The following is a 20,071-nucleotide window of genomic DNA, read 5'->3' as shown; positions in this document are numbered from 1 at the left end:
TATTGCTGCTGTGATGGCACACTGTGGTATTTCACCCAATAGATATGGGAGTTTATCAAAATGTGATTTGTTTTTTAATTCTTTGTGGGTCTGTGTAATCTGATGGAGATATGTGTTTCTAATATGGTCATCATTTGGTAGGAGGTTAGGAAGTGCAGCTCAGTTTCCACCTCATTTTGTGGGCAGCGTGCACATTGCCTGTCTTCTCTTGAGAGTTAGGTCTGCCTACGGCGGCCTCTCTTAATAGCAAGGCTATGCTCACTGAGTCTGTATCTCTCTCTCTTTCTCTCTCTCTCTCATCAAACCTCCAATATGAGGACTTGGGTCTACTGTATCTTGTGGGTTCATGGGTCTTCATTAGGCCTAACTTATAACCTGAAAAGACTAAAGGGACCATGTCAATTATCCACAGAACCCACCTAGATGTGGTTAGTCCTCCAGGCATTAACTTATGTTGACATTTGTCAACAATTCAGTAGGACCTGCCACACAATTCTTTGATTTTGAAAAGACAAAGCAAGCCAGGTTAGCCTACATGATGAGAAATGCTTGTTGAAGGTTTAGTGGAAGAATTGTGGAAAGAGACTAGCAGCGTTGTTGACACTAGGCCACAGTATTAGTATTAGATTAATCTGATAGGCTGCACTTAGCTTGCTCTGCTAAATGTTCCCATTTTAGTTATCATTTTCACATCACAGCACTGTTTAAAGTTTGTCCAAACATACTGTATATCCATAAACAAACATTTCCAGCATTGAACACTAGAGAAGACACAACACAACCTCTGACCTCTGCCTGTTCATTCCAGACACATTGTGTGATTGTCAACTCTTGTTACCGCGGGATAATACAAAAAAAGAAGGCATAGTAAAAGATACACAAAAGGAAGGTCTAGTAAAAAACAAATATCAGCCCTCTCCAAAAAACATGGTGCTCCAGTCTAGCAGGCCACTCATCACAATCTCCATGTTTAATTAGGAGAGTCTGAGGACAGTGACAGGCACAATGATGGCTTTGTGGCCCAACAAGGGGGGTGAAACACTGCCAGACAGAATTAAGATGTGGCCCAGAGCCAAAATGGCTGCCTGGGCCTGCAGGAGCCAAGAGCCGACCCGGCCTGATTGAGCCGCCGTGCCAGCCCAGTTTCATCACACTCCACTGCAGCTCAGTAAGGCAACACTGGCACTCCGATTACAGGCTGGAAACAGCCAATGTTCAGGTAGCCTTTGTGTAACAGGGGGTAAGAGGGGTCAGGGGACAATAGAAGTTCTACGTGTCGTTGATGTAGAAGAGCTACTCAACGCTTTGTATTGACCTGCTCCTTTCACTTAAAAAATGGAGAACAACAACAACAACAACCTCAGATATGCATTACAACTTGTATACTAACTTCCAGTCTCCTTATGTATCGGCTCCCTATTATAAAACCATCCAGTCTAATTACCCTCTACTGCCATCTGTCCTTCTGATGAAAATCTCTCAGAAAGAGAAAGCCCATTCAACAGGAGGACAAAACCCTTGAGCATGGGGAGCGGGGGAAGGACAGGGGGGAGTAGGGGGTAGGACGGAGGAGAGACGGTAGGACAGGGGGGAGTGGGGTAGGACAGAGGGTGCAGCCAGCACTCACTGGGAAGCCTAACCCAGATTAGTCACACAGAATTAATCTGACTGGAGAACAATGGCCACCGAGCTTCTGGCAAACCCCAGCTGTCGCTCCGTGAAAGAAAGGAGAAACAAGATTTAGGACTAAGAGTGAGTGTCTCCAACGGAGACTTCTGCTGGAGAGAGGGGAGAGGGAGCCTGCATTCAGTAGCAGTCGGCTGGGCTGGGCTGGGCTGGGCAGGCTGCAAGACACACAGACATAGCAACCCCCCGGTGCAGTCCTCTTCAAAACCCACACATCTCATTCATTGGCTGGCCCAGGCTTGGGTTGTATTTGTCTTCCAAGAATAGGCATGTGCTGCTGTCTTAGAGAACTGAAAATGCCTTCAGAGGCCCAAGCTGGGCCTCAGCTCAACATGATAAAATTAAACAACTTCACTTTCTTGGATATGTCATTTACTAAATGATCTCTGGAATGTATAATATGTGTTTTATGCAGGTGTTTGCTGTGCATATTTACCTCATGTAAAATAAAGGGATTTGAAACTTACTTGCACTCTCCATTTCCATCAGCCGTGGCCTCACACCTCCCCAGGTTCAAACATGACTCGGTGGACATAGAGCATCTTAGGCCTGCAAACAGAATGAGTCAATACAACACACACACACACACACACACACAACCCTAGTTCTCTCTTCTTTCTTTTCACAATTGAGGAGAAGATTTTGATATACACAGTCATCTCCATTCTCATCGATGGATGATTCTGGAAAAGCAGCTAGACGTGAACAAAATAACATCAAAATGCTTGAGTAGTAAATGACAGAACTATCCCTCATGATGATGATTGTATGGCCTAGGTGTGACTTCTGCCACCTTGAAGTGCAGTTTGTGGTGAATGGACTTGACACACGGGTAGGCGCATTCTTCCCTTTGCAGCTGTCCCAAAGAATGTACTATATTTGGGGAGTAACATAGCGCTGCAAAATGGTTCTGTGTAACTCCACTCAAACCTGCCTCAATGGCTAAGGCTTGAGTTTTGATATTCCTGTGAAGTTATAGGCTGAACAGTGAACTTTCTGGCAAAAGCACAGCGATTGGCGCAAGCTGCATCTGTGAGCCGAGAGCGCAACGGTTAGTGCTATCCGGGATCCTATGATGACAATACAATGTCCTGCCTGGCTATTTGTGAATGGAAAATAAACATGAAGGTGCAATATGCAGAAATCGCTCCGCCATTTCCTGATTGCTAACATTTTAATAGTTTGCCTAATTTCAGTTTGTGACAAAACAAGAATGTATAGTGTAGAAAATCATTTTACCATGTAAACCGCTGTGAAATATATTTTAAATAACCAAAAATAGTGTGCAGCTGGTGTATAAAACCGAATGTAAAACAAGGTCAAAACTAAACTTAAGCACGAGAAGCATAGAAATAGTGCACATAGAACAGATTTAACGCTTCTCAGACTTGCTTTCATTGAGCATGGCGGATCTATATCTCACAACTGTATGTCAATTTGGTGGGGTCACCCAAAAAGTTACATATCCTCCTGAGCTCCATCATTTTTGTCCTCTAGTGGACATCAGATCTTGGTCTGTATCTCTGAGGCCATACAAGCCACTATATTATGTCCTGTTGTCCCCTTGAGAGGACATTTTGGGCATTTCAATGATGTCACATGTGTGGGGGTGTGACTTTGCCAACTTTATCTTCCCGGTTCTTAAAGAAATGTCTGCATCATATTTTATGGACTTTTGAAAAGAAGTGTAATTATAAATTATAATTTTTGTGAGTTTTATATTCAAATTGTTTCTAGTAAGTGAATATCTCAGGAATAGTTAAGTGAGTTGTCAGGACTGTTTAATAATGTTTTCACATTAAACAATAGTTAAATAGGAGCTTATCAAGAAATGTCCGCTGTGGTGGACACCCGGACACCGCAACTATGTTTTTCACCCACTGTACCCATTGACTGTAATGTAAACGTTTTCATATTTACGTCCAAATGACCACTACAGAGGACAATTTTGCACTTACAATAACCGATAAACAATATTTAAATTTGTTTTTATATAATCGGGTCTCAGGAGCATATTGAAAATAAAGAAAACTGATGCAGGAATAAAAAAGAAGCCGACATTGTGTAGATTAAATTCTGAACTGTCACATCTAAAGACGCAATTGTAAGCAATTCCCTCCTGTCAAGCTATCCTCAAAGATAAACTGCCTTTGAAAAAAGGCTTTTGAAGTTCGAATGCAACAAGTGCAACGTTCTGAGATCGTTCTACATCATAATTGCCACTTCTTCCTATTTGTTCTTCCTTCACATCAGCATTTACTGTACACTAATGCGATTTTATGAGTGAATTCATGAAAAACATCTCCGTAATAAATGTACAATCACTTATTTTATGAATATTTATCCACTGTGTATCGAACCAAACATAGTTGAATATTATTATTGCACTTACCTCGTGTTAGAGCAACCAGCGACAGCAGGAAAGTTAGTTTCACAAAGAAATGATGCATTCCTTCTTTTCTGATTTAAAATTGATGTATAATTCCACTTGGAGTTATCATATATGCTGTTTATTTTCCTCTTCGACAGTTAAAAAAAAATCAAATTCATCATTTCATAGATCCAAAAAAGTAAACGTTTGCGGCGCGTTTCTGTGAACTTCGTACATGCGATGCTGTCACTCCAGCTTCCGAGTTGTAAATGACTCCATTCCCGTATCCACATCTAGGGGCGTTAGGGTTCCGCGCCACTAGGTCTACTTCACCCACGACTATTCATTATTTGAATCCAGAAATGTTCTGAGGAGCAGTTTGAAAATACGCCCACCCTGTAAAACTATCAAAGTAGCACATAAAAAATTAAAAATAAATCCCAGGCGTTTCCTGTAGTTAGGCTATGCAATCACTGACAAAACACATACTTTAAAGCGACAGTATGTAGAATGTCCAGTAAATCTAGGCTAATTTCTATGAATAAAAACATAAATAACAGAATGAATCCTCAATTAATCCAGGTTAAACCAATTTACCCTTAGTTTGGAAGAATATGTAGTTTGTGTTATGTATGTCTTATGTAATAACCAAATTATAACCAATTCCTACATTGTTTATCTTTTTGTTGGAGGCCCACACTTTGAATGTATGCATATCTTACAGTGTGGCTTTCACATCACTAAAATACAAATGTAGAAGAGATATTATCTTTAAGCAGCCCAAGTGAAGGTGTTCTCTGGTGACAATCATCTTCACATACTCAACATACAAACATAATCATTCTGTTTTGCTCTCACACTTGTAGGAAATGTTCCTAATCTCCCAATCCCCATGTGTTGGATGTATTCCAATTCTCTTGAACAGCTAATGTAGAGCATCACAACCCTAGTTCTCTCAGAATGTATTTGTTTTTCACAGAGGTATGCATGATTAAAAATATGCCATCTAGCATGTGAACCATGATAACAGATCTAATCCTCCATAGCTGATAAGTAAATGCTGACAGTAGGCCTGAAACACAGGTAAATACATTCTGGTTGTGCTGAATCAGCAAAACAGAGGTCAGATTTCCAGTTTATTCCATCCGATGACACAATTTATTCCATCCAATGACACAAAGGATTATATATATATATATTATCCTTTGTTACAGGTACAGGCTTTGCAATGCCTAAATATCATGGGTAAAAATCAAGAAGGCCCTCAATGAGATTGTTTTAGTATTTTTATGGTGACTTTTGTTTCTTAGGCTTGTTAGTACAAATGTCAACTTCCACTCACAAACAACATTCATTCATTTCAAAATTTTGCTATAATTAATTTGGAACTGGTACAAACATTTTCGAAGTATCACTACTCATAACCAAAAAGAAGGGAAAAGATTAGCAACTGGTGGTTTTTATGCCTGCAGGGCTTCATTTGTTCAGTGGTGAATCCATATTTCTGACTGTATGGCATTTAAAGGAGCTGCATACGCAACAGGACCTCCAGGTAGAACAACAGCCTGGAGTGTGGCATGAGGAAGACTGAAGCAAACTCTGTGGCCCTGGGGCCTGAGAATGGAGAGAAGGGTTGGAAGAGGAGATAATGGAGAGAATGGTAAAGGAGTGAAGGGTTGGGGGAGAATATGATGGAGAGAAGGTAAAGTGGTTGAGGTGGCGATGATGACAAAAAACAGCAATAACAACCTGTTTTTCTAACTTTTACAGAAAAACATAGATAAAAATTATGTAAATGATATAAACGGCTATGGTTTTATGTCCAGTGTGATAAAAATATACATCTGTATTGTGTCACATTCCAAGGCTGAGTGTAAACAGGATTTGTGTTGCCATGCTTGTCATTGTTTTGACCTGAGCCATTTCAATGCCCTACATTCCAGATGCAGGACCATCATATTCCACTTAGCAAATCGTTTTATCCAAAGCAATTTACTGTTCAGAGTACACACATTTTTATTTAAAGTTGAAATACGTAAATGGGGAAACAGTGCCACGGTTCAACCCAGCGATTGTTATTGTTTTTGTTTTGATGATGAAACGGATGAGAGGAGTGTCCGGCAGAGTAAAACAAATACAATAAATCGCATTACCTATTCTGGTTGTCAGTGTGCAGCGGTAGGACGAAGTCAGGCGCAGGACACAGAACTGAGTAACAGACAAACGTTACTCGGAAAGAAACAAATACTAATTCCACGAAGGGAAATACACCAGCTCACAGCAGTCATAAACACCAAACAAAGAACAATCACACACAAAACCATGAGGGAACCAGAGGGTTAAATAGGGAAATAATCATAACGTGATGGGAACCAGGTGTGTACAATCAAGACAAAACAAAGAACACAGAAACGTAGATCGGTGGCAGCTAGAAGACCGGTGACGACGACCGCCGATAGCCGCCCGCACAAGGCGAGGCACCAACTTCGGCTGAAGTCGTGACACTGGTGTTCTATCCCGTGTGCAATGATGTCTGAGGGGGGAAAAAAACTGTGTTCATTGTTTGAAGTAACTTATTTGTTGTAATATCCCAAATGGACGTGGCAGTTTCACCAAGTATGGATTCCACCTTTAAGTATATGTGATCCCTACGGAGATTGAACTCTCTTACCAACTATCAACTCAAGCCTCTGAAAACAGACTACTGTACGGTGTAGAATCTCACTATTTTGATCACTACCTGGAAAATAATTGTGTTTTTCTACCTGTTAGTGCCTGTCCTGTTAAAGTTGTTTTTGTTAGCACTCCAAATTGAGTTTATCACTGTTGGGAGAGGCTCTAGTTTCTGTTTGTTTTAGGTTGAGATTTATTATTGCTGAGTTAATCTCAGAGCAACAACTGCATGACCAAACATTGACATGGTTTATCTAAACAACGTGGTCTCAGGGCAATTCGTTTATTCTGTAATTAAATCTGTGACACTCATTAGGTTACATTATGAATGGAAGCTGTCATATATACAATATCATACGAATTATAGGATGTATAGTATCATACGTTTTATCCAGTCGTACAATAGCATAATAATTGGATGACGAAGTGTATCTTATTTCTTGAACCAACACTTTAGGCTTGCTTAGTAGTCATTCAATCTTCTCAGTGTAACAGTTGGGATAATGGGACAATTCGGAGTACAAAGCACTTCTCATCCCTGGATTGAGGTATGTTTTCCAAGCCTTATCTCGTGACGGTTCTGCTGGGTCTTAATTTAAGCAAACGTCCTGTCCGACCCTATTGTGCAGCCGTAAGCAAGCCTAAGGTCTCAGATCTATTGGTTAATTTCTTGGGGGACATATATTATTATACGTCTTTCTCTGAGACCAGGTTGCTTGTTGCGCCATAACAACAAAGGAGAATTATGGGGAGAATTTACGTTGGCGGATAATTTACTTAAAAGGTTAGGAGAACAAAACGACAAAGGTTAGGTGAATTTACGTAGCAGGTTAGGGGAAGTGTTAGCTAAAATGCTACAGTTGTCCCCCGACCCGACTCGAACGCGCAACCTTTGGATTGCCAGACAGTCACGGATTACAGTCACGGATTACGCCCCCCATCCGTATTACGCCCAACCATCCACCCCGACCAACCAAATGCTACAGTTGTCCCCGACACAATTTGAACACGCAACCAGGGACAGTCATGAATTAAACCCACCCATCCTCCCCGACCAATTTCCTTACTTTTGCTTCTGACTAAAGTAACTAGATCATTAGTAGGTATCATACATCTTGGAGGTGCTCAGAAATACACTACATGACCAAAAGTATGTGGACACCTTCTTGTCAAACATCTCATTCCAAAATCATGGGCATTAATATGGAGTTGGTCCCCCTTTGCTGCTATAACAGCCTCCACTCTTTTGGGAAGGCTTTCCACTAAATGTTGGAACATTGCTGCAGGGACTTTCTTCCATTCAGCCACAAGAACATTAGTGATGTCGGGCACTGATGTTGGGCGATTAGGACTGGAATTGAGGTCAAGGCTCTGTGCAGGCCAGTCAAGTTCTTCCACACCGATCTCGACAAACCATTTCTGTATGGACCTCGCTTTGTGCACAGGGGCATTGTCATGCTGAAACAGGAAAGGGCCTTCCCCAAACTGTTGCCACAAAGTTGGATACACAGAATTGTTTTGAATGTCATTGTATACTGTAGCGTTAAGATTTCCCTTCACTGGAACTAAGGGGCCTAGGCCGAACCATGAGAGACAGCCCCAGCCCATTATTCCTCTTCCACCAAACTTTACAGTTCAATCAATTTTCAATCAATTTTATTTTATATAGCCCTTCTTACATCAGCTAATATCTCGAAGTGCTGTACAGAAACCCAGCCTAAAACCCCAAACAGCTAGTAATGCAGGTGTAGAAGCACGGTGGCTAGGAAAAACTCCCTAGAAAGGCAAAACCTAGGAAGAAACCTAGAGAGGAACCAGGCTATGAGGGGTGGCCAGTCCTCTTCTGGCTGTGCCGGGTGGAGATTATAACAGAACCATGCCAAGATGTTCAAAAATGTTCATAAGTGACAAGCATGGTCAAATAATAATCAGGAATAAATCTCAGTTGGCTTTTCATAGCCGATCATTAGAGTTTAAAACAGCAGGTCTGGGACAGGTAGGGGTTCCATAACCGCAGGCAGAACAGTTTAAACTGGAATAGCAGCAAGGCCAGGCGGACTGGGGATAGCAAGGAGTCACCACGGCCGGTAGTCCCGACGTATGGTCCTAGGGCTCAGGTCTCTCAGTTGGCTTTTCATAGCCGATCATTTAGAGTTGAAAACAGCAGGTCTGGGACAGGTAGGGGTTTCGTAGCCGCAGGCAGAACAGTTGAAACTGGAATAGCAGCAAGGCCAGGCGGACTGGGGGCAGCAGGGTGTCATCATGCCCGGTAGTCCTGACGTATGGTCCTAGGGCTCAGGTTCTCAGAGAGAAAGAGAGAACGAGAGAATTAGAGAGAGCATACTTAAATTCACACAGGACACTGGATAAGACAGGAGAAGTACTCCAGGTATAACCAACTAACCCCAGCCCCCCGACACATAAACTACTGCAGCATAAATACTGGAGGCTGAGACAGGAGCGGTCCGGAGACACTGTGGCCCCATCCGAAGAAACCCCCGGACAGGGCCAAACAGGAAGGATATAACCCCACCCACTCCGCCAAAGCACAGCCCCCGCACCACTAGAGGGATATCCCCAACCACCAACTTACAATCCTGAGACAAGGCCGAGTATAGCCCACAGAGGTCTCCACCACAGCACAAACCAAGGGGGGGGGGGCGCCAACCCAGACAGGAAGATCACGTCAGTAACTCAACCCACTCAAGTGACGCACCCCTCCCAGGGACGGCATGAAAGAGCACCAGCAGGCCAGTGACTCAGCCCCTGCAACAGGGTTAGAGGCAGAGAACCCCAGTGGAGAGGGGAACCGGCCCGGCAGAGACAGCAAGGGCTGTTCGTTGCTCCAGCCTTTCCGTTCACCTTCACACTCCTGGGCCAGACTACACTCAATCATATGACCTACTGAAGAGATAAGTCTTCAGTAAAGACTTAAAGGTTGAGACCGAGTCTGCGTCTCTCACATGGGTAGGCAGACTGTTCCATAGAAATGGAGATCTATAGGAGAAAGCCCTGCCTCCCGCTGTTTGCTTAGAAATTCTAGGGACAATTAGGAGGCCTGCGTCTTGTGACCGTAGCGTACGTATTGGTATGTACGGCAGGACCAACTCGGAAAGATAGGTAGGAGCAAGCCCATGTAACGCTTTATAGGTTAACAGTAAAACCTTGAAATCAGCCCTTGCCTTAACAGGAAGCCAGTGTAGGGAAGCTAGCACTGGAGTAATATGATCAAATTTCTTGGTTCTAGTCAGGATTCTAGCAGCCGTATTTAGCACTAACTGAAGTTTATTTAGTGCTTTATCCGGGTAGCCGGAAAATAGAGCATTGCAGTAGTCTAATCTAGAAGTAACAAATGCATGGATTAATTTTTCTGCATCATTTTTGGACAGAAAATTTCTGATTTTTGCAATGTTACGTAGATGGAAAAAAGCTGTCCTTGAAACAGTCTTGATATGTTCGTCAAAAGAGAGATCAGGGTCAAGAGTAACGCCTAGGTCCTTCACAGTTTTATTTGAGACGACTTTACAACCATCAAGATGAATTGTCAGATTTAACAGAAGATCTCTTTGTTTCTTGGGACCTAGAACAAGCATCTCTGTTTTGTCCGAGTTTAAAAGTAAAAAGTTTTCAGCCATCCACTTCCTTATGTCTGAAACACAGGCTTCTAGCGAGGGCAATTTTGGGGCTTCACCATGCTTCATTGAAATGTACAGCTGTGTGTCATCCGCATAGCAGTGAAAGTTAACATTATGTTTTCGAATAACATCCCCAAGAGGTAAAATATATAGTGAAAACAATAGTGGTCCTAAAACGGAACCTTGAGGAACACCGAAATGTACAGTTGATTTGTCGGAGGACAGACCATTCACAGAGACAAACTGATATCCGAATGCATAGTTGGCACTATGCATTCGGGCAGGTAGCGTTCTCCTGGCATCCGCCAAACCCAGATTTGTCCGTCGGACTGCCAGATGGTGAAGCATGATTCATCACTCCAGAGAACATGTTTCCACTGCTCCAGAGTCCAATGGCAGCAAGCTTTACACCACTCCAGCCGAAGCTTGGCATTGCGCATGGTGATCTTAGGCATGTGTGCGGCTGCTCGGCCATGGAAACCCATTTCATGAAGCTCCCGACAAACAGTTATTGTGCTGACGTTGCTTCCAGAGGCAGTTTGGAACTCGGTAGTGAGTGTTGCAATCAAGGACAGACGATTTTTACAGGCTACGCGCTTCAGCACTCGGCGGTCCCGTACCTGTTTTTTTTTTTTTTTTAACTTGGTTCTTTAATGATAGACAGAACATAAAGGTAAAGACCAACAAAATCCAACTAATCACATGGAATGTGCACGGACTCCATGATGGAGAAAACAAGCATATGGTTCTAGAACTCAGCAGAGAGTTACATTTAAAAAAAATTAACTTGAACATTTAAAGAGGAGCTGGGTTGGCGAGGCCTATGCTGCTATCTACTGTAGTAAGAGCAGATCCTGATAAATACGAATACACCATTTTCCCTTATATCTCAGCACATTGACCAAGAAGGCCATTTCGAATGTTGAATCATACTGTACCTTACATGGTGAAAAAATACACATTGATTTCATTTTATATCCCACCAGGATGGTTTTTAGATAGAATTAAAACTTTATTAAATCAAATCCAGACAGGAACTATTATTATAGCAGGGTATAATACAAAAAATTAATAAACGTTGTAATAAAAAAGGCAAATTTAGGGAGACCCCAAAGAGGCTGAAAAATCTAATCTGTACAAAAGATTTACAGGACGACTGGAGATTATTATTCCCAACCTCAAAAGACTATTCCTTTTTTTTCTCAAAGTCAGGAAAACTATTCAAGAAATGACTTAATGTTTATTTCCAAATAATGCACTCAACAATTTACTGGATTCAAAAATTCATGATATAGTAATATCAGATCATTCTCTGGTTTCATTCTTAATCACACCAATAGAAAATACACTTAGCGACAGAGTTTGGAGAATGAACAGAGCGCATCTTCTGGACCTGAAATGTATTAAATGCGTAAACGAAAAAATAAAAACCTTTACCATTACAAATGTAGACATAGAGGACAGAGAAAAGCCGACCACCGATATAATTGGGGATGCCTTTATGGAGTATATTAGGGGGATTAAAAAATTGAATACAAATAAAAACAAATCACTATCTTAGAAAAAGCCCATAAAAAATAACATGTCGGAATTTAAGCAGGAATGCGATCTTTTACTTTTGAAGAGAGCCAACAACTACAGGTTCAACTCAAATAAAGCATTCTACTTAATGGCAAATAAACCTGGTAAATATCTCGCAACTCTCACAAAATGAATACATGCTAAACCAGTTATAATTTTAAAAGATAAAGATACAAAAGCAGTAATTAGAAACAACAACGCAATTAATATGAATATATGAAAATGTATATACAGTTGAAGTCGGAAGTTTACAAACACCTTAGCCAAATACATTTAAACTCAGTTTTTCACATTTCCTGACATTTAATCCTAGTAAAAATTCCCTGTCTTAGGTCAGTTAGGATCACCACTTTATTTTAAGAATGTGAAATGTCAGAATAATAGTAGAGCAAATTATTTATTTCAGCTTTTATTTCTTTCATCACATTCCCAGTGGGTCAGAAGTCTACATACACTCAATTAGTATTTGGTAGCATTGCCTTTAAATTGTTTAACTTGGGTGAAATGTTTTTGGTAGCCTTCCACAAGCTTCCCACAATAAGGTGGGTGAATTTTGGCCCATTCCTCCTGACAGAGCTGGTGTAACTGAGTCAGGTTTGTAGGCCTCCTTGCTCGCACATGCTTTTTCAGTTCTGCCCACACATTTTATATAGGATTGAGGTCAGGGCTTTGTGATGGCCACTCCAATACCTTGACTTTGTTGTCCTTAAGCCATTTTGCCACAACTTTGGAAGTATGCTTGGGGTCATTGTCCATTTGGAAGACCCATTTGCGACCAAGCTTTAACTTCCTGACTGATGTCTTGAGATGTTGCTTCAATATATCCATATAATTTTCCTTCCTCATGATGCCATCTATTTTGTGAAGTGCACCAGTCCTACCTGCAGCAAAGCACCCCCACAGCATGAGGCTGCAACCCCCATGCTTCACAGTTGGGATGGTGTTCTTCGGCTTGCAAGTACCCCCTTTTTCCTCCAAACATAACGATGGTCATTATGGCCAAACAGTTCTATTTTTGTTTCATCAGACCAGAGGACATTTCTCCAAAAAGTACGATCTTTGTTCCCATGTGCAGTTGCAAACCGTAGTCTGGCTTTTTTATGGCGGTTTTGGAGCAGTAGCTTCTTCCTTGCTGAGCGGCCTTTCAGGTTATGTCGATATAGGACTCATTTTACTGTGGATATAGATACTTTTGTACCTGTTTCCTCCAGCATCTTCACAAGGTACTTTGCTGTTGTTCTGGGATTGATTTGCATCAAAGTACATTCATCTCTAGGAGACAGAACGTATCACCTTCCTAAGCGGTATGATGGTTGCGTGGTCCCATCGTGTTTATACTTGCATACTATTGTTTGTACAGATGAATGTGGTACCTTCAGGCATTTGGAAATTGCTCCTAAGGATGAACCAGACTTCTGGGGGTCTACAATTTTCTTTCTGAGGTCTTGGCTGATTTCTTTTAATTTTCCCATGATGTCAAGCAAAGAGGCACTGAGTTTGAAGGTAGGCCTTGAAATACATCCACAGGTACACCTCCAATTGACTCAAATGATGTCAATTAGCCTATCAGAATCTTCTAAAGCCATGACATCATTTTCTGGAATTTTCCAAGCTGTTTAAAGGCACAGTCAACTTAGTGTAAATCAGAATTAAACAACAGTTGGACAGATTCTATAGTCTTCTTAGACTCAACAACTCTGAAGCAATTATCAGCAGACAAAAAATAATCACTAAAAACAGAGATCACCCAAAAAGAAATATTAAATACTGTTAAAACATTCTCACAGAGAAAAGCACCAGGAATGGATAGCTTTCCAATAGAATTATATTCATCATTTTGGGACAAAGTAGCCCCCCCCCCCCCTATTTAGACCAATGACATCACACGTCACTAAATTCAGTACTTCCTAATTCCATGTATTAAACAGTTATTTCAGTTATATTAAAAACAGGAAAATCTGGAGAGTCCCCTGCGGATTATAGACCCATAAGTTTAATAAATTGTGACAATAAAATAATAACAAAGCTTATAAGCAGTAGAATGGCAAAAGTCTTACCAGACTTGGCACATATCAATCAAACTGGGTTTATTAAAAATAGAGACTTACAAAGAAATACAAGAACATGTTTCAGTTTAATACAATACGAAGAAAAATCATATATAGATTTATCAATATTGGCTGTTGATGCCAAAAAGACTTTCGACCATCTTGAATGGCCTTTTCTATTAAAAACTTTGGAAGCTTTCAACTGTCCAGCTGAAATCATACATTTTATAAAAACTGTTATATAAATATCCTAAAGCACAAATATACACACACAATACATTTTCTGATGGAATTGCTTTAGAAAGGGGCACAAGACAGGGATGTCCTCTCTCCCCCTCCTGTTTGCACTGGCAATTGAACCGCTTGCAGAAAGAATTAGACAGAACCCCAAACGTAACAGGTATCAGTATTGGTAAACATAAATATAAACTAAACTTATTTGCAGATGATCTCCTGAAATATAGCTGACTAATATTGAAAACTCTATTATGCCCCCTTTGCAGAAAATATTTTCAGAATACTCAAAAATCTCAGGATATAAAATTTATGTGGGAAAAAAACTAAATAATGGCAATAGGAAAAAGAAAAAGAGAACTCACAATCTACAGCAATCCTTTAAGTGGACCACAAAAAAATTACATACTTAGGATACTTAATAAGTGACAACAAATGAAAGATAACTTTATTCCATTACTCAACAATTTGAAAGCAGATCTAATTAAATTGAGTAATCTTCCCATAAATCTAACAGGTAGAAGAAGCCTCTTTGGAATGGCATGGCTACCAAAGTTTTTGTATTTATTTTCGGCAATACCAATTACCCCACCGAAGGCAATCTTTTAAAAAGTATACTCGGTCATAACAGACTTTATATGGGCAAATAAAATTCATAGAATAAAAAGGAACGTTTTACATCTTCCTAAGTCTGAGGGTGGTTTTAACCTTCCAGACTTGGAATTGTATCAACTCGCTACCCAAGGCTTTTATTTGCAACGTATAGTTAAACACACTAAAGAGGAACAATGGGTACATATTGAAGATGTGCATGCTCATCCCCAGAATAGTTTTCCGTGTCTATTTTCAAATGATAAAGGTAAGAACATTAACAACTTCATAGTTAAGAACACTATAACGATATGGAAGAAAATTAAATGTATTCTACAAGAAACAATATCACTTCCTAAAAACACAACCTTATGGAACAATCCTTGGATAACTTTTCAGAATTCACAGATACATTTATCCACTTGGAAAACTAAAGGCATAGAAACCATAAATAACCATAAAGGAATTACATTTATTTCCATGACAGATTTCAAAAATCATTTTTGATTGACCAATGTAGATAGTTTCAAATACAGTACATGCAACTTAAAAGTTACATATCACAAAATTTCGATTTGAAATCTTTTGAACATCAGAGCAACCTTGAGGGATTCTTATTTGAGTCCGAAAAATATGTTAATATGTAGGGAAGATATACAAAACCTTGCAGAAAGCATATCCAACTGACAATCTCTTAGAAAAAATAAACTATTAGAACCAAGACTTAAAAGAACTGATGTTGGCACAAGATGGAGGGAAAGTTGGAGCATAACTAACGAAATTACAGTTAACGAAAATGTACGCTTAATCCAGTATAAAATCAAATCAAATCAAATGTTATTGGTCACATGCGCCGAATACAACAGGTGCAGACATTACAGTGAAATGCTTACTTACAGCCCTTAACCAACAGTGCATTTATTTTTAACAAAAAAAGTAAAAATAAAACAACAACAAAAAAAGTGTTGAGAGAAAAAAGAGCAGAAGTAAAATAAAGTGACAGTAGGGAGGCTATATATACAGGGGGGTACCGTTGCAGAGTCAATGTGCGGGGGCACCGGCTAGTTGAGGTAGTTGAGGTAATAAGTACATGTGGGTAGAGTCAAAGTGACTATGCATAAATAATTAACAGAGTAGCAGCAGCGTAAAAAGGATGAGGTTGGGGGGGCAGTGCAAATAGTCCGGGTAGCCATAATTAGCTGTTCAGGAGTCTTATGGCTTGGGGGTAGAAGCTGTTGAGAAGTCTTTTGGACCTAGACTTGGCACTCCGGTACCGCTTGCCGTGCGGTAGCAGAGAGAACAGTCTATGACTAGGGTGGCTGTAGTCTTTGACAATTTTGAGGGCCTTCCTCTGACACCGCCTGGTATAGAGGTCCTGGATGACAGGAAGCTTGGCCCCAGTGATGTACTGGGCCGTACGCACTACCCTCTGTAGTGCCTTGCGGTCGGAGGCCAAGCAGTTGCCATACCAGGCCGTGATGCAACCAGTCAGGATGCTCTCGATGGTGCAGCTGTATAATTTTTTGAGGATCTGAGGACCCATGCCAAATCTTTTCAGTCTCCTGAGGGGGAATAGGCTTTGTCGTGCCCTCTTCACGACTGTCTTGGTGTGTTTGGACCATGATAGTTGGTTGGTGATGTGGACACCAAGGAACTTGAAGCTCTCAACCTGTTCCACTACAGCCCCGTCGATGAGAATGGGGGCGTGCTCAGTCCTCTTTTTTTCCTGTAGTCCACAATCATCTCCTTTGTCTTGGTCACGTTGAGGGAGAGGTTGTTGTCCTGGCACCACACGGCCAGGTCTCTGACCTCCTCCCTATAGGCTGTCTCATCGTTGTCGGTGATCAGGCCTACCACTGTTGTGTCGTCGGCAAACTTAATGATGGTGTTGCAGTCGTGCCTGGCCATGCAGTCATGGGTGAACAGAGAGTACAGGAGGGGACTGAGCACGCACCCCTGAGGGGCCCCCGTGTTGAGGATCAGTGTGGCAGATGTGTTGTTACCTACCCTTACCACCTGGGGGCGGCCCGTCAGGAAGTCCAGGATCCAGTTGCAGAGGGAGGTGTTTAGTCCCAGGATTCTTAGCTTAGTGATGAGCTTAGAGGGCACTATGGTGTTGAATGCTGAGCTGTAGTCAATGAATAGCATTCTCACGTAGGTGTTCCTCTTGTCCAGGTGGGAAAGGGCAGTGTGGAGTGCAATAGAGATTGCATCATCTGTGGATCTGTTGGGGCGGTATGCAAATTGGAGTGGGTCTAGGGTTTCTGGGATAATGCTGTTGATGTGAGCCATGACCAGCCTTTCAAAGCACTTCATGGCTACAGACGTCAGTGCTACGGGTCGGTAGTCATTTAGGCAGGTTATCTTAGAGTCCTTGGGCACGGGGACTATGGTGGTCTGCTTGAAACATGTTGGTATTACAGACTCAGTCAGGGACATGTTGAAAATGTCAGTGAAGACACTTGCCAGTTGGTCAGCACATGCTCGGAGTACACGTCCTGGTAATCCGTCTGGCCCTGCGGCCTTGTGAATGTTGACCTGCTTAAAAGTCTTACTCACATCGGCTACGGAGAGCGTGATCACATAGTCATCCGGAACAGCTGGTGCTCTCATGCATGCTTCAGTGTTGCTTGCCTCGAAGCGAGCATAGAAGTGGTTTAGCTCGTCTGGTAGGCTTGTGTCACTGGGCAACTCGCGGCTGTGCTTCCCTTTGTAGTCTGTAATAGTTTTCAAGCCCTGCCACATCCGACGAGCGTCAGAGCCAGTGTAGTACGATTCAATCTTAGTCCTGTATTGACTCTTTGCCTGTTTGATGGTTCGTCGGAGGTCATAGCGGGATTTCTTATAAGCGTCCGGGTTAGAGTCCCGTTCCTTGAAAGCGGCAGCTCTACCCTTTAGCTCAGTGCGGATGTTTCCTGTAATCCATGGCTTCTGGTTGGGGTATGTACGTACGGTCACTGTGGGGACGACATCATCGATGCACTTATTGATGAAGCCAGTGACTGATGTGGTGTACTCCTCAATGCTGTCTGAAGAATCCCGGAACATGTTCCAGTCTGTGCTAGCAAAACAGTCCTGTAGCTAACATATACAATGTATTATACAAGAGACAAAATTCACAAATTCTACAGCACAATGGCAGAGTCTTGTCTTAAGTGTAAAACTAATAATGACTCAATAATCCATGCTTTTTGGGAATGCTATAAAGTTTTTATAAAAGATAAAATACATGTTTCTATTTTTTATTATTTTAATTCCTCCATTATACAAACATCAAGTATTTCTCTCTCTCTCATTATATACAGTGATTGTTTCTGCCTTATGAAAACCAAATTCCTCATCACCCCTCCACATGCTAATAGGACTGAGGGGGAGGGCGATGACTGCAGTAGGAGATGTGACTTCAGGCGACATGTTGGAACGTGTCTCACTACAGCTTCATAAAGGACTCAATGGCTGCCTATTTTATCCATATTAATATTTGACAGCATCCCCTTTGATTTAAACAAAACTTTCCATACATGCCCATGGAAGAAGTGGTCAAAAGTGACTTTTTGGACCTGAATGCCAAAACATTCAGGAGATAAAGGTGCTCAGAGTTTACCCATTTTGCATAGCCCACCATACCATGAGACATCTATGTCTTCACCACTGGAAAATATAAATGGTTGAGTTTGATATTATCAAACAGTGTTTTCAAACTATTTGATTATTTGTTTAAAAAATATAAAAATAACCTTTAACGTCAATTATCTAAAAACTCGTAAACTCCAATATTTCTTTCATATTCGCATATGTTGTATCTTAGACCCTATTTCACACATCATTTTGTGTTGTGCCCACCATCTGTTGAGAGACAACATGCTCTGGAATTTCAATCATAAAAATAGAATTAATAGAATGGACCGAGCCAAGCTGGCACATTTGGTTCCTTGGAAGTTGTGGGAACGTACTGTACGTTTTTGGTTTCCCATTGGTTCTGTGAACGAAGCCATACGTTTCCTGACTGGTAAAGCAAAACGTTTTTAAACATTATGAGAACGGAAGTGAACATTTTGCCTGTTCTAGGAATGTAAATTTTTTGGTTGTAGGGAAGTTCTGAGAACGTTTTACTATGGTTCCCAGAAAGATCTCCTGGGAGGTTTTATTGACGTTCTGAGAACGGAAAATATAGGTTATTTCTAGTTTTTTTAATAACTCCCTAAAAACTTTCACTGAATGTTTGAATAAGACTTTTAATAACACTGCTAGCTTACTTTTAGTTAACTTTTTTAAACTCCAAGCACCGAAACAGTAGGACACATGGGAATTCATTTCCTTTGGCATTAATCATGCAAACACATTTCTTTTTTATTGTGACGCGGCATCAGTGAGATTTGAACCTATAATCTTCTAGCCATGGAATTAGTCCACTGCGCCACCAGAATGGCGCTAGCATGCAATGTTTTTTACGCATACAAAGCTGTTCATTTTGTCTATTCAAACAGACCCCATTTCAAAGGAAAAAACATTAATTAAGCTCAGGTGTGGCCAATTAGTGGGCGCGGTCAACACACCTGAACATACTTAACAAGATAGAGGATAGAGAGAGTTTTGTTGATGCTGATAATGTAATGTATGTTTTTAAATGACATTCTTAGAACGTTCTCTGAATGTTACTAACATTTTCTTGTGGTTTTTATGGAAAGTTTTCTTAATGTTCTCTGAGCAATTTGAGAACATGACTTTAAATAGAACCATGAGGAAACCTGTAGGAAAAGTTTTGCTGAAGTACTGAAATTCCCACAGAATAACATTGTTAACGTTCTCTGAACTATTTGAGAGCCTTCCCAATGTGAAACCAGTTGGAGAACATTCCTAGAACATTACCCAAATTTTTTATAAAATGTAACCATGTTTTAACTTTTAGGAAACGTTCTGTTAATGTAATGAAATACCAAGAAAATAGTTTTTTTGTCAAGTGCCTTAAATGTGCTGAGAATGTTCCAAAGACAAGCAAATATCCTGCACCATTCCCAGGAAGTTAGCGTTGTGCCAGTAACCGAAAGGTTGCTGGTTCTAATCCCCGAGCCAACTAGGTGAAAAATCTGTCGATGTGCCCTTGAGCAAGGCACTTAACCCTAATTGCTCCTGTAAGTCGCTCTGGATAAGAGCGTCTGCTAAATAATGTAAATGTAAGTTGTTGGAAGGTTGTACGCAAAATAACCATAGGACAACCACGCTCTCGCCAAGCTCTAAGAAACATATGGTTC

The 20,071-nt window shown here is 41.1% G+C and overlaps 1 protein-coding gene across 2 annotated transcripts in view; it reads right to left on the bottom strand.

Moving 5' to 3' along the window:
- The window catches only part of LOC311144796 (neurogenic locus notch homolog protein 1-like), a 48,285-nt gene extending 44,121 nt beyond the window's left edge, over nt 1-4,164 (bottom strand). For both annotated transcript variants that reach the window (XM_084180931.1, XM_084180932.1), the window contains exons 1-2: nt 4,079-4,164; nt 2,154-2,235 (exon numbers count right to left, since the gene is read on the bottom strand). In XM_084180931.1, the coding sequence (XP_084037057.1) occupies nt 2,154-2,235; nt 4,079-4,136 (140 nt within the window). In that variant the 5' untranslated portion in view covers nt 4,137-4,164. The remainder of the gene's footprint in view (nt 1-2,153; nt 2,236-4,078) is intronic.
- Between the last annotated feature and the right edge of the window lie 15,907 nt (nt 4,165-20,071).

Source organism: Coregonus lavaretus, assembly GCF_964263955.1.
Source record: "Coregonus lavaretus genome assembly, chromosome: 17".
In the NCBI taxonomy this organism is placed as follows: domain Eukaryota; kingdom Metazoa; phylum Chordata; class Actinopteri; order Salmoniformes; family Salmonidae; genus Coregonus; species Coregonus lavaretus.
The sequence above is the reverse complement of the archived record's forward strand: the minus strand, read 5'-3'. Positions and strand labels throughout refer to the sequence as shown.